Source organism: Protopterus annectens, chromosome 1.part0 (genome assembly GCF_019279795.1).
Source record: "Protopterus annectens isolate FY-2018-M chromosome 1.part0, PAN1.0, whole genome shotgun sequence".
NCBI lineage: Eukaryota > Metazoa > Chordata > Ceratodontiformes > Protopteridae > Protopterus > Protopterus annectens.
The window spans coordinates 960,871,233-960,898,492 of record NC_056725.1 but is presented as its reverse complement, the minus strand read 5'-3'; the positions used below and the strand labels follow the sequence as shown (position 1 = coordinate 960,898,492).

Below are 27,260 nucleotides of genomic sequence, written 5' to 3'. Positions count from 1 at the left end.
CTACATCGTTTTCTCTTGGAGCGACCGTGGAATCTGGACCTAGTTCCAGATCTTTTGATCCATCAGTCGGGTCAGTTTCATCGCTCCCTCCCCTCTCTGAACCTCACTGCTTGGTTCCTCCAGTTCCAACCTTAGCCAGGCTTCCTCAATTATCTCACTCTGTTAGAGATATTTTGATAGCTTCCCATAAATCTTCCACTCGAAAGATTTATTTGAGTAAGTGGAAACGCTTCACATATTGGGCTCAAGGAAAGGACATAGATCCTTTCACTGCTTCCATCAATTAGTCCTTGATTTTCTAGCTGAACTCTTCCATGCAGGTTCATCTCCTCTACACTTAAAGTTCAATTGGCAGCTATTTCTAACTTTCATGTGGGTATTTCTGAATCTGCCTTAATGTCCCACAAGCTTTGCAAAGCCTTTTTGAAAGGAGTTTTCTTCTCAGACCTCCTATAAGAAATCCTCCTTCTCCTTGGGACCTAAATTTAGTTCTTGCTTCTTTGATTCTTCCCCTTTCGAACCTGCAGTCTCCTGTTCTTTAAAATTATTATCATGGAAAACTCTTTTCTGGTAGCTATTACATCAGCTAGAAGAGTTTCAGAGCTTCAAGCACTCAGCTGTCGTCCTCCTTATCTTTTGTTTCATAAGGACAGAGTATCCTTACGAACTAATCCGTCTTTTTTGCCTAAAGTGGTCTCGTCAAATCTAAATCAAAGCATTGATCTACCTGTCTTTTTCCAGAATACTCCAATAGGTCTGAACAAAAATTACACTGCCTGGATGTTCACCGTCAATTGAGGTACTACTTGGATAGAACAAAACAGTTCAGAAAATCAGATCAGCTGTTTGTCTCCTATGCGGAAAGCAGAAAGGGACTTTCAGTTTCAAAGGTATCATTATCCAGATGGCTAACATCTTTGATTTCCCTGGTATATGAAATTAGACATCAAAAGCTGCCTGATAAACCTAAGGCTCATTCCACCAGAGCTTTGGCTACTTCTTTAGCCTTCCAAGACAGACTGCCTATTGACACCATTTGTGCAGCGGCTACTTGGGCTACTCCTCACACTTTCATTTCTCATTATAAGTTGGATTTAGCTTCTAGACATAGAGCTAACTTTGGTTCCACTGTTCTCAGGAGTCTGTTCCGTTAGGCCACCGGGACAAGGTGCTAGGGGCGGTCCCATCCAGCAAGAATGAAGGCGAGATAGACAACTTAACATATAGAAGTTATGTTCTTACCATAACGTTCCATGTTAGTTGTCTTCTTCTCGCCTTCTTCTTCCCACCCTCCTTCCCCTGGCCTGGACAGACCTAGAGGAGTTGTGATTGTGACCTCTCTTTCTACCACCTCTTTCTTAGACATATGCTATTATGCATATTTCCTGGTTCAGGATGTAGGTCACCCTTCTTTCTTCCTGTTGTTAGAGGTGGACTCTGTTTTACAGTTATTCTGTTACTATTATAAGCTGGGGTTAGCTTACAAACGAGATCTGAGGTAACTCTCGCCTAGCATTGTGGGATATAAGGGGAGCCTCGAGCCGGTGGAACCAACTCTCGAGCTTTTAGAGTGGCCGAGTCGGAGCCGAGGTCGGCTCCGAACCCATCCAGCAAGAAGAAGGCGAGAAGAAGACAACTAACATGGAACGTTATGGTAAGAACATAACTTCTATTTGTTTGTGTTGTATGCCATATATGTAGTTCCTTTTGTGCGGATTTTTGAGAGTCATTATGTTCTCTGGTGTGAATATAATAGCCAGGGTGGGAGAAGCAGCAAAGATGTGATAGTGACATAGTGTGGGAGGTTAGTTAGCTTTCAAGGTGAATTTCTTGGCATCTGTAACATAGAGGAGTATGAGCGGGTCATCAGTCATGATCGGCTTATGTGTTCGACATGGATGTCAAGGCATTCACCTCGAGACCTTTGTAGCAACAATTCCGGTGTGTGGTGAAAGTTAAAGGCTTGTTATGTCTTCTTTCTCCATTTTAGAAAAGGTGGAAAAACTAAACAAAAAGAGATTGGTGAGAAAATTCCCTGTTGTACAGGTAACTTTTATGGCAGATTAAGCTTAATGCTCATTGTCTTCCAGGACTTAATGACAATGTAACCCTCAGCAGATATTTAAATGGGACTGTGTCTATTATAACTTGGTGGTTTCACTTTATTTTTTGAATGTTTTTTTTTACTTATGAAGTTGTGCATATGTAGTTGGTAAATAATGCATACTGGGGGGTTTGTGTTTTGTCGTATGACTTTGTCACATGATTTGTTTCCCATGTTAATTGGTGTGTCTATGCCTTTGATGTTTATGCTAAAGTAGTTTAAGCATTAAATAAATGTCCCATTTTCTTCTTTAGCAACTTTTTTCTTCGAGGACTTGTGTTTTGAAGAATATGAGTGACATGTAGGCTGTTAACTGGGTTGCACAGTGGTGAAGCTGATATCATTGTTGCTTCACAGCAAGAGGTTCCTCAGTTCAGTTCTCAGCTTGGATGCCTTCTGAGCGGAGTACACATGTCCTCCCTGTTCCAGTTTCCTCCCACATTGCAAAGGCATGCAGTAGGTGGGTTGGATACTTCAAATAAGCCACAGGTATGTGTGCGTGTGTGTGGTAGAACTAGCATGGCAGGAGTAGCTATCTGGCAGGGTAAACTTTGACTTTAGGTGATTGTCACTGTTGAAGTGGCACCCTGACCCCATGTGCAAAAATTGCAAAAAGGGGTTGCGGATAAGTGGATGTAGGATGGTCAGTATAGTAGGTACTACTGGAGAAGGTATATGTAGTTTCGATGCAGAACAATTTGGAGGATAAGGCATTAATTTAGATGCCAGTAAAGGAGTATATTTTTAGAGTTATTTAAAGATCAGACACATGTTTAGTGTTTATATAGCAATATAGCGTTACTAGATTGTCAGTATTGTATGCCTAGGAGACACTGCCATTGTATTGCCTTGCTATCGATCAAGTAAGATGGGAGTTTTAGTGACTGTTATTTTGCCTAAGATTTCTAGCTAGGCTGTTCCAAATCTTTCCTAATGTGTAGAAAATATGGAGTCCCCAAATTTGTTTTTGGCTATAAGTGTAATAGCTTGCTTGTTTTTTATTTTTATTTTAGTGGATATGCTGGCTCTTAATTTTTTGTCCTGTGAGTTCATCTGATGTGCTTTGCAGGGTACCCTGCTGCAGTATGATTTTCCCCAAGCTGCACTCATCAATCTATGGTCACTGTTGTTTGGGTTTACCCAGTGTAGCCCACTAGACTGAGGAGGCACCAGATCTCAATGTAGTGACTAGGGTCTCCCACAGAAGCTGGGTGAACCTAGAGAGCTGTTACTGTTGCTTCCAGTTGGGTTAACTTGTGTAGGATGTGATACTACATCTTTTTTTTATGTGCTGTCATAACATTAGATTGACTAGGTGGTTAGATTTACAGATACCTTACTTTATTTTCACTTGTACGGACTGGTACTTCTTGTTACTTCGCAGCCTCTTTTTGCATCATGTTTGGAGCATAGTAGACTAGCCATAAATGGATAATTTTATTTATCTGATGGGTGCCATGTCCTTTTACACTTGAACATCATGTTATGCAGGATATAGTATAACTCACTTACAGGTTTAGAGTTAATCATAGATTTCCATGGTCTCACTTAAAACCCTCTTGTGGACAGAACCATGCTCAGACTAGGTTAATGATTCATGGCTTCACTCTTTTTTTAATTTCTCCAAATCTTTTGGGTTTCTAATACTATGATGGGAATGGACCCCATTCCTAAGTCAAAGTATGATTAAAGTTCATGAAATTAGTATTGTTTCAATCTTTCATGTCAGTGAAAAGTGCTCTTCGCAGCACCTGCAATACCCAGTAATGACTCCTCTTGCAATTTGTAAGGGGTTACATGGATTGGTAACATATCTAAGTACAATTGTAGATTCTTTTTTATAAGACCCGTTGCTCCTACTACTATTGGAACTGTCTGGGTATCATTCTTCCACATGGCTCTTGTTTCTGCTTGCAGATCATGATATTTTGACTTTGTGTCTCTCTGTACACAACACGCTGTAGTCACTGGGTGTAGCAATTTTAATGATCAATGCTACTTTTGTTTTCTTTTCATGGACCACTATATATTGTTTTCTAGCATTTATCCTTTAAAGTGTTGGTAATATATGATCCCATGTGATATAAACTTCATCATTTTCTACGATGCTTTGTGGCTCTTGTTTCCAGTGTACTTAAATACCATAATGTTTCCACCCTCCCCAGTGCAACAGTCTTGCCACATTATTATGCCTTTCAGTATACAGTCCTTATGCCATTTATATGTCACAAACAGCAATGAGGTGTTCAACTGTTTCCAATTCAGTTTTACAAAACCTACATTTGTCTGTTTCTCCCACATGTTCAAAGGACTTTGTAAACTAGTTGTGCCTAGCCCACTATCTTTGGCTGCCAATATTAACCTTTCATCTCTTGGTTTGAATTTGCCTTTCCTTAACCATTCCTGCGTTCGTTGCTGATTAACATGATGTTCTTCCAGAAGTTTTCTATACTTATAACTATATTTGTGGATTTTCCACATTTCTTGCCTTCAAATCTGGTCCTTCACTGTGTATTCTTTCTTTTGTTTTTTGGCACATTCAATTGCCTGATTTTTAGCTACTTTTGGTTTGATTTCCATTCCTGCTTGATGTCGATATGCTTCTACTAGATTAAGCAGAGAAGTTATCTAAGATTTATTTATTCTCATGTTTCAAATCTTTCACTTCGTCTGGGTCTTGAGGTTGATGGATGTGTGTGGAGTCCGACGATTACATGTATAGGTGTAATCAATTTCAAGGAAGCCCATCCCTCCTTCAGAACGGGAAATATATAATCTTGGTATGCACTGATTTTTATAAATCATTTGGTGAGCATGAAGCATCCTTCTTGTTTTCCTGTCTAATCTATCCAATACATTTTGGGGCCAGTCAATCACTCTAAAACTGTAAGGTAGGACAGGAAGAGCAAATTGGTTTACAGCTTGGATTTTGTTCCGAGATGTCACCGCTGTTTTCAGGATTAATTTAAGTCCTCTAAATATTCCTTACTGAGATTTGTTCACATTTGTTTGTGTTTTATTGTTGATCCTTCCTCAATTCCCAAATATTTATACACTCCCCCTTGCTCAAGTTCTTTTATATCACATTCTTGTCCCAAACCGATATTTTCTTGGTGCTGCAGTTTTCTGCTTTAAAGGTTGCGTTTGCACATTTATTAAAACCAAATGACATTCTTATATCATCTGAAAATGTTTTGACAACTTGCAGTTGTGCTTTCAGTGCCACATCTGATCCTGGCCTCTCATGGCTTTTTAATTTCTGCAAGTCTTTTGGGTTACTAATACCATGACGGGAATGGACCCCATTACAATTAAAGTTCATGAAGTTGGTATAGTTTCAGTATTTGATGTCAGCCAAAAATGCTCTTCGGAGCACCCACAATGTGCCAAGTAATGACTCCTCCTGCAATTTGTACAGATTTACATGGATTGGTAATGCATCTAAATACGATTGTAGATTCTTTTTTATAAGATCTGTTGCTCCTACTACTATTGGAACTGTCTGGGTATCTTCCACATTGCTCTCATTTCTGCCTGCAGATCCTGATATTTTATAACTTCGTGTCTCTCTGTACCCAAGACACTGTAGTCACTGGGTAGGCAATTTCAGTGTTCAATGCTACTCTTGTCTTTTTTTCTTGAACCACTATATCCAGTTTTCTAGCGTCTGTCTTTTGAACTGTTGGTAATGGGTGTTCCCATGTGATATAAACTTTATCATTTTCTGTGATGCTTTGTGGCTCATGTTTTTCAGCCACTTCAATACCATAATGTTTGCACAATCACCAGTGCAACAATCCTCCCACATTATGCTTTTCATTATACAGTCCTTCTGCCATTAGTATGTTGCAACCTGCAAGATGGTGTGCAACTGTTTCCAACTCAGTTTTACAAAACCTACATTTGTCTATTTCTCCCACATGTTCAGTGGACTTTGTAAACTAGCGTGTGCCTAGCCCACTGTCTCTGGCTGCCAATATTAACCTTTCATCTCTTGGTTTGAATTTGCCTCTCCTTAACCATTCCTGCGTTCGTTGCTGATCAACATGATGTTCTTTCAGAAGTTTTCTATACTTATAACTATATTTGTGGATTTTCCACATTTCTTGCCTTCAAATCTGGTCCTTCACTGTGTATTCTTTCTTTTGTTTTTTGGCACATTCAGTTGCCTGATTTTTAGCTACTTCTGGTTTGATTTCCGTTCCTGCTTGACGCCAATATGCTTCTGCTAAATTAAGCAGAGAAGTCATCTTAGATTTTTTCTCCTCATGTTTCAAAACTTTTACTACGTTTGGGTCTTGTGAGGTCAGCAGATGTGTAGAGTCCCACGATTGCAGATTTATACATATAATCCATTTCAAGGAGGCCGTTCCTTCCTTCAGAACGGGGAATATATAATTTTGGTATGCACTGAGTTTTATAACTCATTTAGTGATTATGAAGCATCCTTCTTGTTTTCCTATCTAATCTATCCAACACGTTTTGGGGCCAGTCATTCACTCCAAAACTGTAAGGACAGGAAGAGCAAATTGGTTTATAGCTTGAATTTTGTTCCTAGATGTCATTGTTGTTTTCAGGATTAAAGTCTTCTGAAATATTCCTTGCTGAGTTTTATTCGCATTTGTTTGTGTTTTATTGTTGATCCTTCATCAATTCCCAAGTATTTATACACTATGTCTTGCTCATCTTGTTTTATATCACATTCTTGTCCCAAACTGATGTTTTCCTGCTTTAATGGTTGCTTTTGCACATTTATCAAGACCAAATGACATTCTTACATCATCTGAGAAAGTTTTGCTTTGGGAGGGTAGCCTAATGGTTAAGGTGTTTGCCTTACAAACGCAAGGTGCAGGGTTTGTGCCTCACAAGGGATCATTGGCTAGGCTTAAAACGGCTCACAAGAGCAGTTATCTTAGTACTAACTTATGACAACTTGCAGTTGTGCTTTCACTTCCTCATTTAATGAGCTATACAGTTTTAAATCATCGACAAAGAAAAGACGAAAGTCTTTGCACTTTATTTTCTAGGAACCAAATTATACCCATGGTCTAAGCTGTTAAGTAGACAGCTTAATGGGTTAAGGGCAAGGTAGAATAGTAGCAGTGACAGAGAGTCACCGTGGAATATCCCATTTTGAATGTTTATCCCTGAGATAATAATCTTTCCTTTATCATGGATTAATTGCAAAGTGGTCTGCCACTGTTTCATGGTCACTGTAATGTAGTCGATCAGTATAGAATATATCTTATACATTTTTAAGCACCCTTTTATCCATGAATGTGGGATACTATCAAATGCTTTTTTGTAGTCATTCCATGCCATACTTAGATTCTTCCCCTTTTTACAGTTCTCCATTATGACTTTATTTAACAACAAGTGATCCTTTGTTCCATATGATTTTGTTTTATTGCCCTTTTGTTCTACTGCCATAATTGAGTTTTCTTCTAAATGACTATAAACTCTGTCAGCATCATTTCCCGTATATAGTTTATACTCCGTCGGAAGGCAAGTTATTGGTCTATAATATTTTGGGCAGCTTGCAGGTTCACAGTTAAGTAGGAGCATTGTTTTTCCTGTTGTTAACCAGGTTGGTGTCTGTTCGGGGTGTGCATATAAATAGTTTGTACACATGGCTAAATCTTCGTGCAAAGATGTTAATGCTTTCAGCCAAAACTTAGGTACTGCATCTGGGCCTGGGGTTTTCCAGTTAGAGGCTTTTCTTTGTTTCAATCTCTCTGGCTGTTACTTCATCCCATTTCATATCCTGTACCTTTAAACTTCTTATTCTTTCTTTAACAACTTCTATCCATTTAGCATCTTTATGTTACACAGGATCTTCATAGATACTTCTCCAAAATGTATCTGTTTTTTCTTTTTTTGACAGGCCTTCAATTCCTTTTACCTTATTTCCCAATTCTCTATAAAACCTTTTTTTGATCATCAATAAATTGCTCATTTTGTACTTTTCCTTTATATTTATTTTTGTATCTTATAAGTCTTTGTCTAAGTCATGGCTCAGTGTGAGATTCTTAATGCTGTATCAGTGATGGAGATCTCAGGATTTTTTCCCCAGAGGGCAATGTGTTTGAAAATCTTTTTGGATAGATGGATAAATTACTTGAAAAATATTTTATTTTCTGTTTCATTCCATTGCTTCTCTGATAGCGGTAATTGGGATCTACCTTTTCATTTTTCATCTAACATAATATGTAGGTGAAGCGTTTTGTAGCAGGCTAGTGTCGAATGACAGCAACTTTTGAAGTCTTCTCATCTTGCCATTACTATATTGTTTTCCACATTAATTTCAACAGTTTTGATAGGCCAAGAGTTAGTATTAAATTTATGTAGACATTTGCAGAAATTTTATATTGCTTTGGACTTAATAGATATAAAGAAACTATCATACATTAATTGGTCTTTAACAAGAAATAGATTTGCTTCAGAGGCCAGTCTCCCCTTCTTTGCTTTAGTTCCTACTGTACAGGCTGCACTCACTTTATAGATGGTAAGCAAAGCATGCACTCCTAGCCCTGTACATGACAACATGGCACGTACTGAAACTTCAGTATAGGGATGAGAGAGAAGCTGAAGATAACAGAAGATCCAATGTTTATTTCTGTTCATTCAAACATGTAGGTTTTCGAATCTGATGGCATGCGATCTCGGCACTGAACAGGAAGCATATCAGTTCCAGATCTCTGACTCCACCCCTACTCACAGTTTCATAGGTTGCATTTCTAATAGTCTGACCTCTTTTGCTGCTCTACTGTTTCGGACGTGTAGAGAGCTGTCAGCAGTTAAAGTAGGATTTTCTGGTTTTCTAGATAGCTAAACTCCTCTCCTTCTAATACTTTCCTGACAGGTGTTAATATGTTTTCAAATTTGCCATTTTTTTCTAAAGGTGTCAGTGATTGTATAATGTTGAAAACATCAGGATTTAAAATTGGAGTATGGGCACAAGTTACCCCCTCAGGACTCGCACTCTAAATGCATCTACTGCTTTGTAGCCACTCACCTAGATGCAGAATGTCAGTCATGCATGGCCTTCAGTGCTAGATCCCTCCAGACTAGAAGGGACAAATAAAAGTTAAAGGGGCTCCTTCTGGCACAGACTGAGGCTGCTCCTTCACCTTTTTCTCCTTTGGTAAAAGAGAAGGAAAAATCAAAGTCAGAGGCTCTGGAGAAAGAGAAATTAGAAGAGGAAAGGAGGAAATTCCCCTTCAGAATCTATGAAAAAGAGATCTCTGGCTCCCCTCACTTTTGGTCTGAAGATGTCTCTTTTATTGAAATCCTAGAATTAATGAAACCAAGAGGGAGATGGACATCCCAAGACCCTTCTCCAGAAGAGTCTGTATTCTCTGAAGCATTTGGTCTTGGACCAAAATCATCCAGGGTGGTACCCCTCATTTATCCACTTATTGATCTAATGGCTGAACAGGCATGGAAGGACCCTGATGTCGTGGAGCCCGTACCAAAGGAAGCTGATTCCATATTATCTGCCCTGACTGATAGAAAGCACTTTAGTAAGGGTTCACCTGTAGATGCTATGGTGCTGGTGGCAGCTATAAGAAGGAGCCATCAGATGAAAGCTCTTCTGTTCTTCCCAATAGAGAGTCTAGGGCAATGGACAGATTTGGAAAGTTGGCCCTAAGCTTCAGTGACTTACGCCCTTAGATCACTGAACTATCTTGTCCATATAACAAGATTCCAGAGAGACTTGACCAAGGAGATTTCCAAGTCTCTCTCTGGGGGTATTGCCATTAGATGTTCAGAAAACAGTGAAGTCCCAGCTTTCCATTCTACAATCTTCTTCTAATGTAGCCATGCATCTGCTCTTGAACACAGCTGGCGGCAAGGCCATGCACCATCATGCCTTGATGTGACTGTCTGACTTTGTGGAAGGCTTCAAGTCATTTTTCATTAATACTGTGTATGATGGTTTCACGTTGGTTGAACCTGTAGTCAAGGATACACTTACTAGAAGTCAACAGGATGGCTAGACTCTTTCTGCAGTGGGAGTAAACCTCTCCACCCCTCTAAGAGCATTCCCTAGGAACCAGAGATCAGGGAAGATGATGTGGCTCCACAAATCATATTTCTTTCCCTGACTCTCAAGGTGACAGATTTCCTTGTGGCAGAGAGGGAGGTAATTTTAACAGACAACGCGCAGAGGCAGACTGCAAAATCAAGGGTTTTGAGGTCCTTTTTCCAGGAAGGCCTTTCAGCCCCCTGAATGGTTTCTTGACAGCTGCACTCTGGAGACGGTCGAGAGCATCTGTCCTTACACGCCTGGCAAAAAAACTCAAATCCATGGGTACTAAGGATAATATCCAGAAGCTATTCAATTCCCTTTTCCCCCCACCACAGAAAAAGAAGAAAATCCCCCAATGTTCCACACAATCAGTGGGACTTGGCAACCATTGAAATTTCAAAGCTGCCAGAAAAACTTCATCCATCTGGTCCCCCATGACCAGTTAGAATCCAGTGTCTATTTCAGATTATTTTTAGTGCCAAAGAAAACTGAGGCCCTAAGACCCATTTTGGATCTCAGTCACTTAAACCAATTCCTAAAACAGACAAAATTCCAGATGGTCAAAGTTCAGTCCATTTTGCCTCTTGTAAGGCAGGATGATTGGATGTGCTCTATAAATCTCCAGAATACCTACTGTTGCATCAAAGTAGGAAAACACTCCAGGAGATTCCCACTTCTGGCTGGAAGCAAATCATTTTTAATACGGAACTCTGCTGTTTGGTCTCACCACAGCCCTCCAGGATGTTCACCAAGATCATGACAGGAGTAGCAGTACACTTGCAGCTGCTGAGGATCCAGTTTTTTCTTTATCTTGATGATTGGCTTCTCAGTGCCCCCACTGATCCTCTCCTACTCATGCACCATGACCATATACTCCAGTTGCATCTCAAACTACAGATTTCGTAGGATGCCACCTAGACACCAAACTTCAGATAGTCAGCCTTCCCTAGGCCAGAGTCCAGATGCCTCACTTGACAGCTCTTCAAGTTCTTCGTCACCGAAAACCACCAGTGAAGTTAATCCTACATCTCTTGGCATCTACAATTCTTATGGTTCCTCTAGCAAGATTTTTTTTATGAGTACTGCGGTGGAATTCAGCAGTTTAGTGGTCTCAGTCCACTTACCTTCTACATGCAAAAATTTGGATTACGCAAGTCTGCAAGCACCATATTGCTTGGATAACTTCTCCATCTGTGACCAAGGGCTGTCATTTCCAGATGGATTTGCCAACAGCAACATTGACCATGGATGGATCCCTTCTCTGGTGGTGGGATATTTTGAAGGGAAGATGGTCCAAGGTACGTGGTCGGCATCAGAGAACAATCCTCATGTAAATATCTTGAAGTTGAGGGCAGTTCTAGCATTGCAGGCATTTCGGGATCAGTTCCCCAAGGGTGTGATATCCATAAAGACAGCAAGACTGTTGTATGGTACATCAACAAACAAGGAGGAACCTGTTCGTACCTTCTTTGTTGGGAAGCCATGAGGGTTTGGCAATGGGTGAATTCTTCACACTGCTTTCTGATAACGCACATCTTGGGGTCCTCCAGTATGCTCACATACAAATTGAGCAGGACATTGCTAATGCCTCATGAGTGGTCCTTCAACCCCACAGTGACATGAGCAATTTTCAGTTGCTGGGGCCAACCTGGCTGTGACCTAGTTGCCTTCTACTTAAACAACAAATACAGCAGGTACTTTACTCTGATCTCTCCACAGGGGTATCACCAGTTGATGCTTTGATCCACACTTGGCTCCCAGGTCTCCTGTATAGCATTCCCCCTTACCTCTAATGATCAAGTTCATACAGAAAGCAAGACAGTGCAAAGTCAGGGTGATCCTCATTCCTCCCTTTTGGCCTCAACAGACATGGTTCCCCTTCCTTTGCCCTCTTGTAGTACATCCTCCAGGGATGTTGGGTCCATATCTACTATTACATCCGTCTGAATTGCCTCCTCTGGATCAGAAATCCATTAAGCTAACTGCATGGTTCCTCCAATTTTTAACCATAGCCAGAGATGTTGGGCTTCCTCTTGCAGTAGTCAGTATTCTTTCTGCTTCACAAAAACTGTTTATTAGGAAAGTTTACCACAGTAAATGAAAGAGATTTTAAATATTGGCCTATTCCAAAGGTTTAGTCTCTTTTTCAGCACCAGTTCTTTCCATAGTTGAAGTTTTGTGTAATCTATCTGTCAAAGGCTACAGTTTTGCAACTATAAAGCTTCAGTTGGTGGCTATTTCCAGTTTTATGTTGGAATTAATGATGCGTTGACTGAATCTATCAAAATCTCAAGAGCCTTTCTTAAGGGTACATTTCTGTTTAGACCTCCCATAAGAGACCTCTGTGAGACATCACCATCCTATTTCAAGCTTTGACTCAACCTCCTTTGAACTTGCTAATACTGTAGGTTTTAAAATTTCTTCCATGGAAAACCATTTTTGTAGTTGCAGTAATATCAGCCAGACAAATCTCAGAACTACAAGCCCTGTCATCTTAGCCCCCATACCTGACTTTTCACAAGGGCAGGGTTTCCCTCAGAACTAACGCATCCTTTATTCCAAAGGTAATGTCTGATACTAATTTAAATCAAACTGTACCCATTCCTGTTTTCTTTTCAAGATGGACAAACCTGGGAGAATACCTCCTGCATAGTTAGATGTTCACAGACAACTCAGATTTCATATTCACAGGACAAAGGACTTCAGAAAGGATACAAACATCAAAGTCACCTCACCAATATTAAACACACAAATATCACTAAAATAACTTAGAGCCATCTGTCTAATGAATGTACTCGGGAAGTAAAATAAAAATCCAGTAATTTATTGATATTTAGTGCTTTCATCTCCTGTAAGAGACTTCACCAGAATACAACATCCTACATAAAATAATCCATTTAAATACTTCCAATTAATGACATCATAATTGAACCTCATTAGTCCCAGGAACTTTTACATAACATTAAAGGAGCAATGTCTTAAAATATTAAATGCATTAAACAAACCTTACTGAAATTGAATGCACATATTCTCATATAAATATCAAACCTACAAATAATGAAAGCACGAAATATCAATAAATTACCGGATTTTTTATTGAATTTCCTGAGTACATTCATTATACAGATGGTTCTTTAAATTACTTCAGAAAGGATAGTCAATTATTTTGGCCTAGAAAAGGAAATAAATTAGGAAAAGCAGTTTCTAAACCTAATTAAACTATCCAGATTGCTCTGAGATTGCATTTCCTTTCTATATTGTAGAAAAAACTTGCCTTTGGCAAGTAAGCCTAAGGCACATTCAACAACAGCAGTTTCTTACTTCTACAGCCTTCACTAGATGATTGTCAGTTGCTATTTGTGCAGCAGCCTCAAAGTCAACAGTACACACCTTTGTGTCCCACTATAAGGTGGACATAATCAAAATCATATTCATCTTTTGGTTCCACCATACTCAGGAATGTCCTTCCTTGATACCATCCAGTCTGACAGCTTGGGATTCTCCCCCACGTTTGAACTGGTAAAAACAGACAACATTGGATACAAAACTTATGTACTTAATAGCATTAGATCCATGTTGTCTAATTTTCACCTACTTCAAACTCCCTCCCTCTTCCAAATTATCATGTATGGCTTCTGGATGATCAAGTGGAGATTACTCCCTGTCTGTGCATAGTCTCACTAGACTGAAATACCTTTCATCAGCCATTGCAGATTAGTGGGTTTGACTTCATTCTACCAGTTTTGTTTTCCTTTCACTGAGCAATTCAAATCTGTATATTAGCACACACATACGTGGATAGTTTTTTCGATGTTATACAGGAAAACTTGATCCTAGTACTCGGTGGGTAGGGAGGAGTCAGAGCTCTGGAACTGTTGAGCTTTGAGATAGATGCCAAGCTCCAATCCTGTCAGATCTGACAACCAGCATGTTTGAAGTGGACGAAAATCAGAGAACATGGCTCTAACGTTATGCTAAGTACATAACTTTCATGTAGAATCCCAATAGTTAGCCACTGCTGCAACCCCCCCCCCCCCCCAGTGGATCAGCTGATATGGTTTGTATACGCATGTTAAATGTCTGTTCGAAGTGTGATTTTTTTTTTTTTTTAATCTACAGGTCATGAAAATTCATCTGAACTAGTTTTACTGTATGAGAGCTGTTTTAATCTTTGAAAAGCTATAGCCTGTTAAATGCTTCTTTCTTATTTTTTGTCCTCGACAGAAACGTTCCAAGGGTCAAGTGTTGTTTGATAAAGTATGTGCACATCTGAATCTTTTAGAGAAAGATTATTTTGGCCTGACATATCGTGACAGCACGGATCAGAAGGTAACCACCTACATTTATTTTAAACTATACAGTACATGCCAGAACATTCTTTAATAGTGTAAAATTCTATTGATGAATCTAAGTAAATCTAGAATGTTAAAGAGCGGTTTTGTCTTTTTGTCAGTTTCACCTAAGTGTGAGATTTGTTGGACTGTCCACAGAGGCTGGTAGAAACATTCAGCAATGCAGAGAATGCAAAGTAGTATTTAAAACATGGTAGTTTGTCTCCTTGATGTACTTTTGTCCTGTTCTCAAGTTCTGCCCACCTTGGTATTTCTTTTTCTGAATCCCTTTATCTTGTACTCATTAGATAATTGTACTGGGGTTCCACTGTTGGCATGAAACAGGTGAATAGTTGTCCATCAGACTGTGTTGGCAAGAAACACTTATCAAAAACGTATCGGATACCTGAGCTTTTGAAAGTCAAGACACAGACAAGGAGAATTATGTTTATTGAGGAACAAATAGCTTTATTCTGGGGTTTGTAGTGGATAACAAGTAGCCCTGTTAGGAGAGACTGATAGATTTTCAAAGTTTTTCCAGAAAAGACATGAAAAATAAGCTAAGCACTGAACTTTGTTGAGGAGAGAAGTCACTTTCTAATGAGAATGAGTTTCACAGTAAGAGGTTTTGGGATAGTGCTGCAGTATGAAGTCCCAGAGTGATGTGGTAAAATTCTTCCTTTCTAGAGTGATAGCTGACAGTTGAATTTGAGTACTGCTGAATATTTTGGTGTAGGGAACGATTAGACGCTGAAAGGCATTACCAGTGACCGACCAAGTACAGTACTCATTTGTAATCCTGGTGTACATTGGCACAGGAGTAGCATTGTTACCTCATGGCAAAGAAGGTTTCCAGTTTGGTTCTTGGCTGAGATGCCTTTTGTGTGGAGTCTACCTATCCTCCCTGTGTTTGCATGGGTTTTCCCAAGGAGTTTCAGTTTCCTCCCACATTCTGAAAACATTGTAGGCAGATTGTTGACTTGTAAATTGTCTGTAGAGGTGGGAGTGCACGCATGCACATGTGTGTGTTTGTGTGAGATATGTAGGAAAGGCCCGGCAGTATACCTCCATTCCAGTAACAGAGTGGACCTAGTTCTACTACATGCAGAACCTTTTGAGTTGTGATAGAGAGAATGGTCCGCATTATGAATCTTACCTCACTTGATAAAGGGCTGACTGTGCATGCTGATTTTCTTGACCTTGCTAAAGCATTCTGCACTATTCCTGGAATAATCAAAGAATGAAAAGCATCAACTGTCGATCCATATGTACTTCACTGGTAAAAACACTCATTTAGCATCAGGGCACAAGGAGTTTGGATGGAGGGTTATCTATCTGTTGTGATGGGGGGGGGGGTTAACATTAGTGTCCCGCATGGTTCTGATGTTCTTCGTGTTTCACTGTTACAGTCATCACATTTGGGGTATCTCTGCCAGGGTAGCCGTCAGTCGGCCCGAATACCAGAGGCTTAGTATTTCTGCGTTGGTTGCAGTTGCTCCAGGACTGACGTCAGGTTGTCAGTAGTATAAAATATGCAGCCGACACCATTACTTGCCGAGGAGCCAGAAGCAGAAGCAATTTGCACGAGTGCCGGTCAGCCGCTACCTGAGTTTTTCGTTTTCCGAATTGAAGTTGAAGTCTTTTAAAGCTAAGTACCCCATTGCGGATCCTTTTTTCTTGCTCTAACCGATGTCAGAAAAAGTTAACAATTATCTTGCCTGTGGAAAGCAAATACCACACCAAGACTTTCATTCTTACAGCGTCACTTGCTTAGGCCCAGACCATGATATCTCACGCTGTCGTTTTTGTGCTCTGTTCAACGCCAGAACTATACGTTGTCGGGCCCTTATTGTAGCTAGATATTTTTGCTCTCAGTCCTTGAATTGTGATATGGCTTTGGTAAGCCATCCGACAGCAGATCAGCTGAAAAAACATAAGAATAAAGACGGAGACTAACCCCACAGGTCCAAACCTACCGACGCTTCCGTTAAGCTACTTGTCAGTTCTCCTGTCCTCAGTGAAGTGCTTTTGCAGCCCCTGATGCCCGCTTCTGTGGATTCACAGGCCGTTACCGAGACCCTTTCGAAGTCCGCAAAACTCTTCATCGACTAAGGATCCTGTGGATGTCTCTACCTTGGATGGGTCCAGAGCCGCTGAGCAGGCACTGGCTTCCGAGGAAGTACTTTGCACTACTGTTTCTCTACACAGACCGGCGACTTCTTTTGCGTCTTCCGTTCTTTTGAAAATTACCGAGTTTCTAAGGCCCAGGGTATGAACCACACCCAAGAAACCGACGACCCAATCTCAGGCACCTGCTTCCTTGCCTCCGTCTCAAATGATTAAAATGGTGGAAGACCTTATAATGCTGATCAGGGGAAGCCAAGCTACCCCTTCCAAAAGATATGAGAAATGTCCCCAGTAGTTTTATCTGAACAGGAGTCCAGTGACTCTGATGCATCTGAATGTGAAAACATGCAACCCCTCTCTGCTTATGAGGATTCTGATGCAGAGGAATCCATCCCTTCAGCCTCTCTACCCGCGGACTTTTCCTTTGGGGAAACCCTACATACTTTAAAGGAACATTTCCAATGGGAATGTCAGGACTACCCTCAGTCTAAGAAGAGACTCAGGGAATTCTTAAATTTTCCACAGCACAGACCTCTGCCCATTCCTCCTGTCCTGGATGTTGTGGATGATGTTTTTATGGAATCTACACCCTCCCTCCTGCTCCCAGGAAACCTGACAGAAACTATAGAGTCCCTGACTCTTACAAATTTATTTTAAAAAAATCCTACTGCTGACCCTGCTGTTATTTCTCAAAGGCCTAAAGGAATTAAAGCAACTTCTGCCAAGAATCCCACCCACTCAGATAGGGATTCACGAGCTTTAGACAGATGGGGTAAAAAAGTATACACCTCTTCTACTGTTGCTATTAGAGCACTAAATTGTCAGTTCCATATGCTAAAATTTCAGCAACATACCATGGAACTCCTCAAACAAAAAATGTCAAGTTTTCCTGCTTGTGCAGAAAATAAAGAATTACAAGAGTTGATGCATTCTGCAAGTCAGGTAACTAAACACACCTTATAATGTGGTTTTGATGCCCTAGAAGTATTTTGCAGGGCAGCAGTCACTGGTTCTGTACTTAGAAGGCATACTTGGCTTAAGGAAAAGACCTTTCCAGACCATGTCAAATCCAAATTATGGGACGCACCCTTGCACAAAAACAACTTATTTGGCACCAAGGCAGAGGAGGTCTTAAAAAAGATGGAAGAAAAAGCTAAATCTGTGCAGACAGTTAAGGACTTCCTGCAGGTCCAGCCACCCAGTTTCAGTAGGCATTGCCTTTCCAAACACCGGTCTTTTCCTACCCCCTCCAGGTCGGCACAGCCCAGACCCCCGGGAAATGGGCCCCCCAGACAGCATCCCCAGGGAATGCAGAGATCTAAGCAATGGATATGTTCATCGTGTTTCACTGTTGCAGTCATTACACTTGGGTTATCCTGATGGCAGGCTACCCGCAGTCGGCCTGAATTCCAAAGTCCTGGTCCGGCGTCGGTTGCTGTCGCCTCTTCCCTGACGTCAGTGCGCTATGGGTATAAAAGATGCAGCCAATGCCATTTTCTTCCGTCTTTCTTGCCGCGTGGTGCCCGAAGCAAAAGCAGTTCGCAAGTGCCGGTTGGCCGACTCCTGAGATTTTCGAAATCGAATTTCAGATCCGAAGTCTTCAGTAAAGCTAAGTACCCCGTTGGGGAAACTTTTTTTTCTTGCTCCAGACCGATGTCAGAAAAAGTTAACAATTGTATTTCTTGTGGGAAGCAAATACCTCATAAGGATTTCCACTCTTACTGTATTCCTTGCCTAGGCCGTGACCACGATGTTGCTAGTTGTCGGTTTTGTGCTAGATTTAACCAACGCACTATTAAGCGTCGGTACGATTTTGCTTTTCATTATTTTGGCAGAAGATTTAACTACATAATGCCGTCGGAACAACCGATGACCGGAATTCATAAAAAAGCGCAAGGATAAAGACAAGGACAAGCATCCGAGGTCCAAAACTGACGAAGCCTCTTCTAGGCCAGTCGCCGGTTCTCAGTGAGGCACTTTTGCAGCCCCTGACTCCTGCTACCTCAGAGCCACAGGCTGCTTCCAACTCCCTCATGGAGACAGCTAGGCCTCTGGATACTCAAAACCAGGGAGTGCTAAGCCACCCCCTTGCCCCTAGGAGGAAAACTGTCCTTCCATGCAAGCACCTGAGCCACCTTTACCAATGACCGCTGGATCCTCAGCCTAGTGTCCCAGGGATACAATTTTATTTCCACACTCTACCAACCCCAAAAAGGGTTCCCAGATCTCCCACCAAACCAGTGGGCAGAGGCCAAAAAGCAAGTCCTTTCCCTGCTTTCCATGAGGGCAATAGAGCCCGTTCCTGCATAGCAGATGGGCCATGGTTTCTATTCCAGACTCTTCCTGGTACCTAGAAAAGACGGCACCTGGCGCCCCATCCTTGATCTATCCATTCTAAACACATTTCTGGTGATACCAAAATTCAGAATGCTCACTCTCCAGCAACTACTACCAATGCTCTCCAAGGATGCTTGGTTAGCCACCCTAGACCTAAAAGAGGCCTACCTACACATCCCAGTCAGGGAATCATGCAGGAAATATCTACGTTTTAGAGAATGATCACTGCACTTTCAGTTCTCTGCCCTTCCCTTTGGCTTATCCACTGCTCCCAGAGATTTCACAAAATGTCTGGCTCCCGCCATTGCTTTTTGCAGGGAAAGAAATGTTGAAATTTACCCATACTTAGACGATTGCCTAATTCAGGCAGACAGTCAGGAGAAGCTGTTCAAGCACCTGGCTTTTGTAAAGGACCTACTGACCTCCCTGGGGTGTACACTATCAACAAAAAGAAAAACAAACTAGTACCCCCAAAAAAATTGTATTCCTGGGAGCAAGCCTGGACACAGCATCCCAGATGGCTTTCCTTACACCAGAAAAGCAAACCTACCTGACAGCCTATTTCTCTCAACTAGCCACCAGGCCCCAGTTATCCACAAGGAAAATCCTGCAAATTCTGGGTTACATGGCTTCTTGCATTTTACTCATTCCATATGCCAGACTGCATATGAGGAAACTACAATGGTACCTAAAAAGCCTTTGGTGTCAACACTCTCAAGACCTGGAAACTCTTATACTAATGATGCCTTGTCTAAGGAAAGATTTTCTTTGGTGGGCAGCAGCATGCTACCACTACAAGGGACTACCCTTCTCACAACCCCTCGCCGCCCTGACCCTCACCACAGATGCATCAGACTGTGCCTGGGGTGCACACCTGGATGGCAGGGGCATACAGAGCCAATGGAGCCCATATCAAATATGTCTGCAAATGAACCAAAAAGAAATGTTAGCTGTCCAGCATGCACTGACAGCTTTCAGACCCCTACTGTCTCCGGGGGCTCTACTGATCAAAACAGACAACACCACTGTGATGTGGTATATCAACAAGCAGGGAGAGACTCACTGGTACCCTCTGTGCTGGCTCCCCGTGACCCTTGGCACACGGCCTCAGCCATGCAACTACACCTGTTAGCAGAAATACTGCCAGGCTCTCTCAACTGTGGCAGACAACTTAAGTAGAAATCTTCTGGACCCACACAATTGGCAGCTAGACCAAAGAACCTTCACCCTTGTAACTCAGAAATGGGGCACCCCGAAGGTCGACCTCTTTGCTTCCCACTCCAACCATCAGCAGAGCAAGTTCTGCACCAGGGAACCTCACTGCAAGGCCTGGAAAATGGATGCCCTATCCTTCAAGTGGACCAATCTCTCTGTCTATGCATTTCCCCCACTACCACTCATTACTAGGGTACTGCTCAAAATAAGGGAGGAAAAACCCAGGACAATCCTTATTGTCCCAGACTGGCCAAGCCAGAAATGGTACCCACTGCTGCGCAGCCTGTCACCTCTGCCACCATGGTATCTCCCTCAGATACCAACACTCCTGACCCAGAGGAAAGGAGATTTCATGCATCCACAATTGCAGACCCTCAGTCTGGCAGCCTGGCTTATTCCCTGACCACTGCACAAGCTGCCAAACTCAGCAAACAAGTTCTAGATGTTATGCGTGAGGCCAGACGCCCTAGCACTAGAAAGTCTTATGCTGACAAATGGAAAAGGTTTTGCACCTGGATCCAGGCTAAGGGAGCCAGCACGGAGCAGCCCTCCCTACCTCTAATCCTAGATTACCTTGCTGACCTACTACACAAGGACCTATCCTTTTTTTCTATTAAAATTCATGCCTCTGCTATCTCTGCTTATTTCAGCACAGAGCCACTCCTTTTCTCACACCCTCTCATCAAACAGTTCCTAAGAGGGGCTAACAAATTAAGGCCACCCAGAAGAACACCTACCCCAGCTTGGGACCTAAATTTTGTGTTGGAAAAGCTCACCCTGCCACCCTTTAAACCAGCAGCTTCAGCAGAGTTAGTTTCTCTCATGGAAGAGAGCCTTGCTTCTGGCCATCACTTCAGCAAAGAGAGTATCCGAGCTGCAAGCACTAATGGCTGTAGAGCCCTTCTTCATTTTCCATGCTGACAGGGTCTCCCTCAGGACTAACCAATCCTTCATGCCAAAAGTGGTGTCCCGTGTGGCTGTCAACTAATCCATTCATTTTCCCACCTTTTTCCCTAACCCACAAAATAAGGGGGAAAGGATACTGCACTGTGCACAGACAGCTCAGATTCTGTCTAGACAGGACTAAATCATTTAGGAAGACTGATCAATTGTTAGTGAGTTTTGCTGCAGGAGCAGAGGGCAAAGCCATATCCAAACAAACCATTTCCAAATGGATAGCACACTGCATCCATTTCTGCTACAAGCAACACGGGAAACCTCCCCCCAAGGGGGTCAGGACACATTCTACCAGAGCAACCTCCACCTCTGCAGTTTTCCTCAGAGGGGTCCCCACCAGGGTCATCCTGGAGGCTGCAACATGGACATCAGTTCATACCTTCACCAAGCATTACCACCTGCCTATCTTCTCCAAATCCAGGGCAGGCATTACCACTGCAGCCCTGCAGGGCATCCTAGCCAGCTCCCAGACTTCTTGAAAGCGTCCACCCTTTCTTCAGCTTTTGGAATCAACCCAAATGTGATGACTGCAACAGTGAAACACGAAGAACATTGTACAGTTGTGTACACTTACCATAAATGTAGATGTTCGAGTGTATTCACTGTTGCAGTCCTGGTTTCCCTCCCTCCATCCCACTTGTATCTCTCTCCTTCACCCTCCCTACAAGGAACGTTTGGTATTTAATTTCTTCTGGTGGTGTTCTTCCACCATGACCTAGCTCCCTCTATTGGGCTCCTAACAGGGCAAGAAAAACTGATGTAATGGCATCGGCTGCCATATTTTATACTACTGATGACCTGACGTCAGTCCTGGAGTGACGGCAACTAACGCAGAAATACTAAGCCTTTGGTATCCTGGCAGGGATAACCCAAATGTGATGACTGCAACAATGAGTATACTCTAACATCTACATTTATGGTAAGTGTATGCAACTGTACTTTCTGGGTCCTGTTTGTTTTTGGGCTAATTTCTTAACTGTAAGATAGGAAGTAAACTATGGGTAATAACCAAGTAGTGTAATTACTTAAGCAAATGATGATAATGTTATTCAAGAGGATCAACAGAAATACACACTTGATGCAGTAATATTGACCTCACCTTTAATGCTAGTAAAGGTACATCAGAAGATTTGGCAAAAATGACATCATTTATGATTGTAGAGTAAATGTTCAAATCATAAAATATCAGACCATCATTAAAAAATCTAGGGAAATTGGTAAGTAACCATTCAAACACTGAAAAGTGTGTATAGACAAAGGTCAGAAAGGCTTGGTTTGTAACCCATCTCAGACTAAATAGCATGTCTAGTCACTCTTGGAAGATCATTGTTCCCTTTGTACTTCACAATCCTATATACTGCTAACTACAGAGCTGTATTTTGTAGTTTCCAAACAAGTCACTTAGAACAACATGAAAAATAATAGATGTTATGTGATCCTATCTCGCCTACATTCTGAATGATGGGTTCGGAGCCGATCCCTCGGCTCCGCATTTCTTATGCCAAAGAGCGAAGTCTCTTATTGGCTGAGCTTACTATATCCCAGGATGCACCACTACCAGTCCCCCAGATCTCGTTTGCCGCTTCCCTCGAGCGTGGTCTCGAGCTGGGCTGAGTAGTTTTATTAACTAACTTTTCTGTCAGTTTTTGCTGTTTTGCTCACAAAGCTGTTTTAACGGCTATCGCTCATTTGTGTACGTTTGGATTGTAAAATTGTTGTGTGTGATTGGGTTGAGTTTGTTTTGGCCCCTCCATCCAGGGCCTTCCGGACTGTCAACCTTTAAAACTTTACAGGGTCTCTAGTAATTCTATAGTTGTTTAGAGTTCCCTGTCCTTTTTTACAGGAAGTGTTTGCTTAAGCTATAACTGTAAGCTTAGCTTTATCATCAGTAAATCTTTAGTTGTTTACTTTCCTGTCAAAGTTACTAGAATTGTTGAACATCATGTCTCAAACCCCTAGGCCTTGGGCTTTAAAAATGTTCGAAATGTGGGTTTAAAATGTCTATCACAGACGATCATTCGCTCTGTGTATATTGTCTCGGGGCAAAGCACTTGCAGGAGTCATGCAGCGTATGTCACGCTTTTCCTCAAGGGTCCTCCAGGAGAGGAAAATAAATTGATTCTTAAGGGGTTAGTTAGTTAAACCTTCCTTTGAAGAAGCCTTGGCATCCTCTCCTGCTCGCAAAAGAAAAGGGCTTGGTTCCGACCAGTCCGTCGGATCCGACTGCCAAGAAACTTAGGCAGGCCTCTCCTTCGGCTCCAAAGACTTGGGCGAGGTCGGAACAGTCTGCCTCGATGCCACCAGTATCGACTCCTCTGGCTTCGTCGATGGCTGGGGCATCGAGGCGGGCATCTTCGCGGCTCCGCTGCTCGAGCCGACAAGGGTTGCCCGCTCAGACACTTCCTCCTCGGCGCGAAGTCTACCTCGGCACCGATGGAATCTGCTGTGAGTATTCCCTCGGCGCCCGATACTCATCGAGTCACCTCGGGCGGTCCCCTAGCCCTTTGGGGCCGATGGAAGGCCTTCTCGAACCCGTTCTGTTTCCTCTCGGTCTTGAGAATGTCGGATTCTGATATAGACAGGGTGCTCCAAAGACTGTTCCAGTCCCCAGTCTTCCAAAAATTTGTTTCGGTTCCGACCCAGTTGGTTTCGGAGCCGATGACCTTGGCCCACCCCATTGCCATTCCTCCTCCGACTGCTTCGGCTCCGTCGGAGCAGGTGCTGTTGGGGCCGGTGGAGATCTCAGGGTCGGCTCCGACCCTTACTCCAACCGGCCTTGGGTCCGAGTTTGTCGCGGACTTCTTCGGCTGGACCCGGGGTGATGTTTGGGACCTATGCTTTCGGTTCCGAGCCTCCCTCGGTGCTTCGGCTGCGGGATTTCCGTCGGCTATCACGGCTCCGGAGACCGGACACTCCCAGGATTCTGTGGGTCCGGCGTTCAGGGCCATGAGGAGTACCTTGGCCAAGTCCTCTTCGGCCATCTCTCCGGCTTTACCAGCACCTTCCCTGGGCGTGGAGACTGGGTCTTTGGCAGTTCCCCTGTCCGTAGCCAGCGGAGCCCCGAGGCCTGAGGTTACCCCCAGTGGGGTTCCCCTCCTCCTGAGGTTCTTGAGTTGTCTTCAGAGGAACCCCCGAGGAAGAGATCGTGCAAGAGGAAGCACGTGGACTCCCCCGCGTCTATTACATCGGACACTGCTATGGATGATGCAGAGGGTCCCAGTCGTCCTCGGATGATGTCTCATTTGCAGACATCTTAGAGATCCTCAAACAACGAGGTGGCTGGATATCCAAACCCCCCTCTGCGGACGAGTCAGTGCGCCTCAGGGCCTTTGGTGGTCAGCCCTCCGCCTCCTGGGTGTCTCCGCCTTCGACGAGCTCCTGGATTTAGTTTGTCGGGCGTGGGAACATCCAGATACCGTGGAACCAGTCCCTTCGTCCAAATAAATTTTTGTCTGCTGCCCCCGAGAAGGAGTTTCTTACTAAAGGCGTGGCTGTAGATGCCATGGTGGTGGCATCAGCTACACAACAGGACGTGGCAGAGGCTTCAACGTCCGTCCATCCTCCTAATAAGGAGTCTAGGAGTATGGATAGGTGCGGAAGCACCCTGACTTCAGCGGCCTTTACCTTAAGGTCTCTGAATTATTTGGCACATTTACCAGGCTTCAGAGGGATCTGGTCAAGGAGTTGTCAGATTCCTCTCGGGTAACCTACCTGAGCAGCTAGCCCAGTCGGTTAGCTCTCAGTTGGCTATCCTTCGTCAATTTCTAACTCGTCCATGAGGCTCATTTCCTATGCGGCCGAAGGGGCGGTAGAGCTGCAGGCACAGGCGTGGCTCTCACGAGACAAGCCTGGCTCCGCTTGTCAGTTTGGAGGCCTTCAAGTCTTCCTTCGCGACGCTCCCGTTGATGGGTCCTCATTGTTTGGACCCAAGGTGAAAGACACCCTTACCGCTGTGAGCAAGAGGGAAAACGTTATCTGCCGTAGGTGCCGTTATTCCACTCCCTTTCGGCCTTATCCCAAGGCTAAAGGGGAAAATGTGGTTCCGCAAATCTCGCAAGTTTTTCTCCCAACAGCAGGAAGATTCCTCGTCCAGAGGCAGAGGGCGGGAAATTTTTCAGGGAGACGCCCGTCCCAGAGGCGGCAGAGGGCCCCGCAATTCTGGAGACCGAGTCCTTCGTGGCTCTTCAGCCTCCCACACGTCATGAGGATTGCCCGGCTGTGCTGCTCGGAGCCAGTCGGGTGTCGTTGCCAAGCACCTAAAAGCCTGGGAGTCAATCACTCAGGACAGATGGGTGCTTGGATCATTCCCGGAGGTTACACCATCCCATTCACATACTCACCCCCACCGTCCAAGAGAATCCCGGGCCCACCACCCAGTCAAAGGGAGATAGCAGCCAGAAGCTTTAAAGCTGCTAGAAAAGGAGTCATCCAACGGTCCCCACAGACCAGATCGGATCAGGAAATTACTCCAGGTTCTTTTTAGTGCCAAAAAAGACAGGGGACCTGAGACCAATATTGGATCTCAGCAGACTGAACCAATCCGTCACGAAATCCAAATTCGAATGGTCACGTTACAATCCATTCTCCCATTGTAGGAGAAGGATGTTTGGATGTGCTCCATAGACCTCAAGGCCCCTATTAGCACATACCGATACATCAGGCGTCCAGAAGGTATCTGCGCTTCAGCCTGGGAGTCAGTCATTACCAATTTTGCGCTCTGCCCTTTGGTCTCACCACAGCCCCAGGGTGTTCACCAAGTGTTTGGCAGTAGTGACGGCTCACCTGAGAAGTCTTGGATTCCAAGTGTTTCCCTATCTCGACGACTGGCTCCTGACTGCCACCACCAGGCATCTACTAATGGACAACCTCAAAGCCACCATCTCCTGGGTGTTTCACTGGGGATTACATTCAATTGGTCAAAGTCTGTCTTGCTGCCCTCTCAGCATAAAGTTTATAGGAGCAGAGATAGACTCAAGATTGATGTGCGTCTTTCTTCCTGCCGAAAGGATCCGAACTTTACAGGGCCAAGTTCAAGCTCTGATCTCGAGATCCAAAGCCCCAGCCAGGATGGTCCTACAGGTTTTAGGCTCAATGTCTGCCACGGTTCTTTTAGTTCCTCTAGCAAGATTACACATGAGGATTCTTCAGTGGCTCTTGTCAACTCAGTGGTCCTTTCAGGATCTTCCCTCAATCATCACATCATGATTACGGAAATATGCAAAAGGGACCTTCGCTGGTGGCTTCAGACATCCAACTTGGATCAGGAAAACCCTTTGTTCTCCTCCAGTGGTTACCCTGACGACAGATGCCTCCCAGATAGGGTGGGGGCATTGTCTGGGCAGGCTAGTTCAGGGCTCCTGGCTTCCGGACAAGCTCTTCTCCACATCAACGTGTTGGAGATGAGGGCTGTACTTCTATCCCTACAGGCCTTACACAAGTTTCTTCCTCAGGGCATCATCGCCATCCACACAGACAACATGTCGGTGGTCTGGTATCTGAACAAACAAGGAGGGACCAGATCGTATCCCTTTGCAGAGAGGCCATGAGAGTGTGGGAATGGGCTGTAGCTACCAACCGCTTCTTGGTAGCGACCCACATCCCGGAAAGTCAAATGTATTGGCGGACAAATTAAGCAGGACAATTCTCTCTCCTCACGAATGGTCTCTAAACCGCACAGTAGCAGCCCAGGTTTTCAAGAGATGGGGACGCCGTGCTGCGACCTATTTGCAACTCCACAAAACACCAAGTGCCAAAGGTTCTTCTCCTTGATTCCACATCAGGAAGTACCAGCCATGGATGCTCTAGCACAACCTTGGCCAACAGGGCTACTTTATGCCTTTCCTCCAATTCCACTTCTTCCCAAAGTTATTCAAAAAGCTTCTCAACTGGGGTCTTCAATGATTCTGATTGCCCCATACTGGCCTCGTCAGATATGGTTTCCTTACCTGAAAAAGCATGCAGTGGACGATCCGTGGACCTTAGACCTGATCCCGGACTTGCTAATCCATCAGTCGGGACATTGGCATCAGTCCCTTCAATCTTTGAAATTGACAGCTTGGCTCCTCCACTTCCAACCTTAGTTAGAAGCCACACACTAGACCCGGAAGTTGTTCACATTTTATCTTCGGCCCACAAACCCACCACTAACAAATTGTAC

The 27,260-nt window shown here is 43.5% G+C and overlaps 1 protein-coding gene across 21 annotated transcripts in view; it reads left to right on the top strand.

Moving 5' to 3' along the window:
* The window catches only part of EPB41L2 (erythrocyte membrane protein band 4.1 like 2), a 2,741,769-nt gene that overhangs the window by 1,371,261 nt on the left and 1,343,248 nt on the right, over nt 1-27,260 (top strand). For all 21 annotated transcript variants that reach the window (XM_044064528.1, XM_044064527.1, XM_044064516.1 and 18 more), the window contains one exon: nt 14,361-14,465. In XM_044064528.1, coding sequence (XP_043920463.1) covers nt 14,361-14,465 — 105 coding nt within the window. The remainder of the gene's footprint in view (nt 1-14,360; nt 14,466-27,260) is intronic.